Genomic DNA, 2,123 nt, shown 5'->3' on the forward strand with positions numbered 1-2,123 from the left:
CCATGATGGGAGTCGGGATCTCAGCCGCATGTCTGGGCGAAGACGCTAGTATCCGCCAGGCCAGCGAGACTCGGGCAAAACGAAGTAACCCATACCAAGCTCTAGTCCGTTTTCTCCCGGTTATCCCGGGATCGGACACGGCCCCTCTTGAGCCAGACCGCTGCAGCCTGAGAAATCAAAGCGGAGTTGCAGGCAGCGCGGTGGCTCAGGCTGTGATTTAAGGGTGTGAGTTCTGGCATGCACACACAGTTTTAAGGCCTTTATCTCCAGCCGCATGCTCTTTGCCCTCCCTCTCGTCTGCGGGTTTCAACAAGCACAGCCTTCACTCCCAAAGCCGAAAGCCAGGCCGAGGGGATCCCAGCAGTCTGAGGGCCACTACCGTGCCACCCCGGTGGGCCTCAGTGCCTGAGCCCTTACTGCTTCCCACAAGTGCAGGAAGGGCCCAGAGGGCAGTGCTGGGGAACTGCCTGGGCTGCAACACAGCACATGACTGGGCTGCTTAGTGTTGGTACCCAAAACAGGTTTGCATCGTGATAGGGAAGGTCAGACCTGCTGTAACCATTTGTTCTGTTCCCGCAGTACATAGCTGTGCACATCATACCTGATCAGATGATGTCCTTCGGCGGCTCCACTGATCCCTGCGCGCTCTGCAGCCTTTACAGCATCGGCAAGATAGGAGGGCAGCAGAACAAGACTTACACCAAGCTCCTCTGTGATCTGATCTCCAAGCACTTGCATGTATCTGCAGACAGGTAAGGCTGGGACATGGTTGTAGCCTTATTTATCTGGCTTTCTGAAATTGCTTTGACAAGTTTATTTCAACATACAGAAAACCAGGAATAAGTCTATGTGGTTGAGAAAATACCGAATTATCATTTGCAATGTTTTCATGTCCAGTAAGTTTGATGCCTTTCCCTTTAGAGTCCCCTGTTAAATAGCATCCTGTTCTCAGAGCAGGGAAAAATACCAGAGGACTGACAAGTTGCCTCTGAGGTGTCATGTCTTGTCATCTGGTGATGGATGGCTGAAAGTACAGAAGAAGACCAGTAACAGGCTGGATCTGAAAGACACAGTAAAAACCAGAAGGCTCTGAACAGCTCCTTCACAGGCTGTGGAGTCTTGGGACAGCGTCTGTGTGCAGTAGCAAAGGATGGGAAGTGGGGTTAGAAGTGAGAAGTGTACAACTGGCCTTGAGGGCCTGCTTGGTTTTTGTAAGGCTGCCTCTTTGACATATGTGAAGTACTGCAGCATTTGGAACCAGAAGGTTTTGATCTCTGGAAATTCTTGCTAGGCTGAGAGCCAAAAGCTGCAATGGTGTCTGGACAGTCCTTGACTGAAGAATAAGTTGTATTTTTAAAAAAAGGTAGTAGTACAGTTCCAGGGACTCTGAGGAATATTGAGAGTTTGGAGGCTTTACCAGAGAACATAACTAGATTTCAGTAAAAATGAAGCTTGACATTTCTTCTGAGGAATAGAAAGCATTGCTCCTGTCCTGTTGTCCTGTCTCCCTATTTAGATGAATGAGATAATAAGGTTGTTGTTTGTGTCTTCCTGTGCCTCTTCTGCAGGGTGTACATCAACTACTTTGACATGAACGCTGCCAACGTGGGCTGGAATGGCTCCACCTTTGCATAGAGCATTCCTGATGTCTGAAAAGGCTGCTCCTGGACCTGCTCTCACCCTGCCCCTTAGCAGAGATCACCACACAAATGGCCCTCTGTTGCATTTTGTGAGATCTCCGAGATCGATGGCTCCTTGATAGTGTGTTTAAATATTGCTGCTTCAACATTCCTCCATTTTCTCTGTGTAGGAAACAAATAAAGATTTAGAAGTAAGCTGTCCGGTGTCAGCTCTGGCAGGTTGGGGATGGACTTGGGCAATTGGCAACATGTGTTTCACTCTGCTAAAGCAAACAAATCGAATGCTTTGGGTTTGCTTGTTTCTCAGACATGGTATTTCACAGTATGGTTTGACTGAGTGACAGATGCCTGACAGCACTTTTTACCTTGCTGGGCTCCAGAAGCCCTTCAGGGCTTCTTGTTGCTCTTGCGGATTTTTGCTGTGGCCTCCATTGCCACAGCAGAAGCAGTCCTTGGGCCAGCCCTTTACCCGCTGCTTCAGGA

At 49.2% G+C, this 2,123-nt stretch overlaps 1 protein-coding gene across 1 annotated transcript; it reads left to right on the forward strand.

The window, feature by feature from the left end:
• Positions 1-2: 2 nt before the first annotated feature.
• Positions 3-1,835, forward strand: MIF (macrophage migration inhibitory factor (glycosylation-inhibiting factor)). Its single transcript, XM_010015599.1, has 3 exons — positions 3-84; positions 569-752; positions 1,569-1,835. The coding sequence occupies exons 1-3, from the start codon at positions 3-5 to the stop codon at positions 1,633-1,635; spliced, it is 333 nt and encodes a 110-aa protein (XP_010013901.1). The 3' UTR covers positions 1,636-1,835.
• The last annotated feature ends 288 nt before the right edge of the window (positions 1,836-2,123 follow it).

Source organism: Nestor notabilis, unplaced genomic scaffold, assembly GCF_000696875.1.
Source record: "Nestor notabilis isolate BGI_N333 unplaced genomic scaffold, ASM69687v1 scaffold18895, whole genome shotgun sequence".
In the NCBI taxonomy this organism is placed as follows: domain Eukaryota; kingdom Metazoa; phylum Chordata; class Aves; order Psittaciformes; family Psittacidae; genus Nestor; species Nestor notabilis.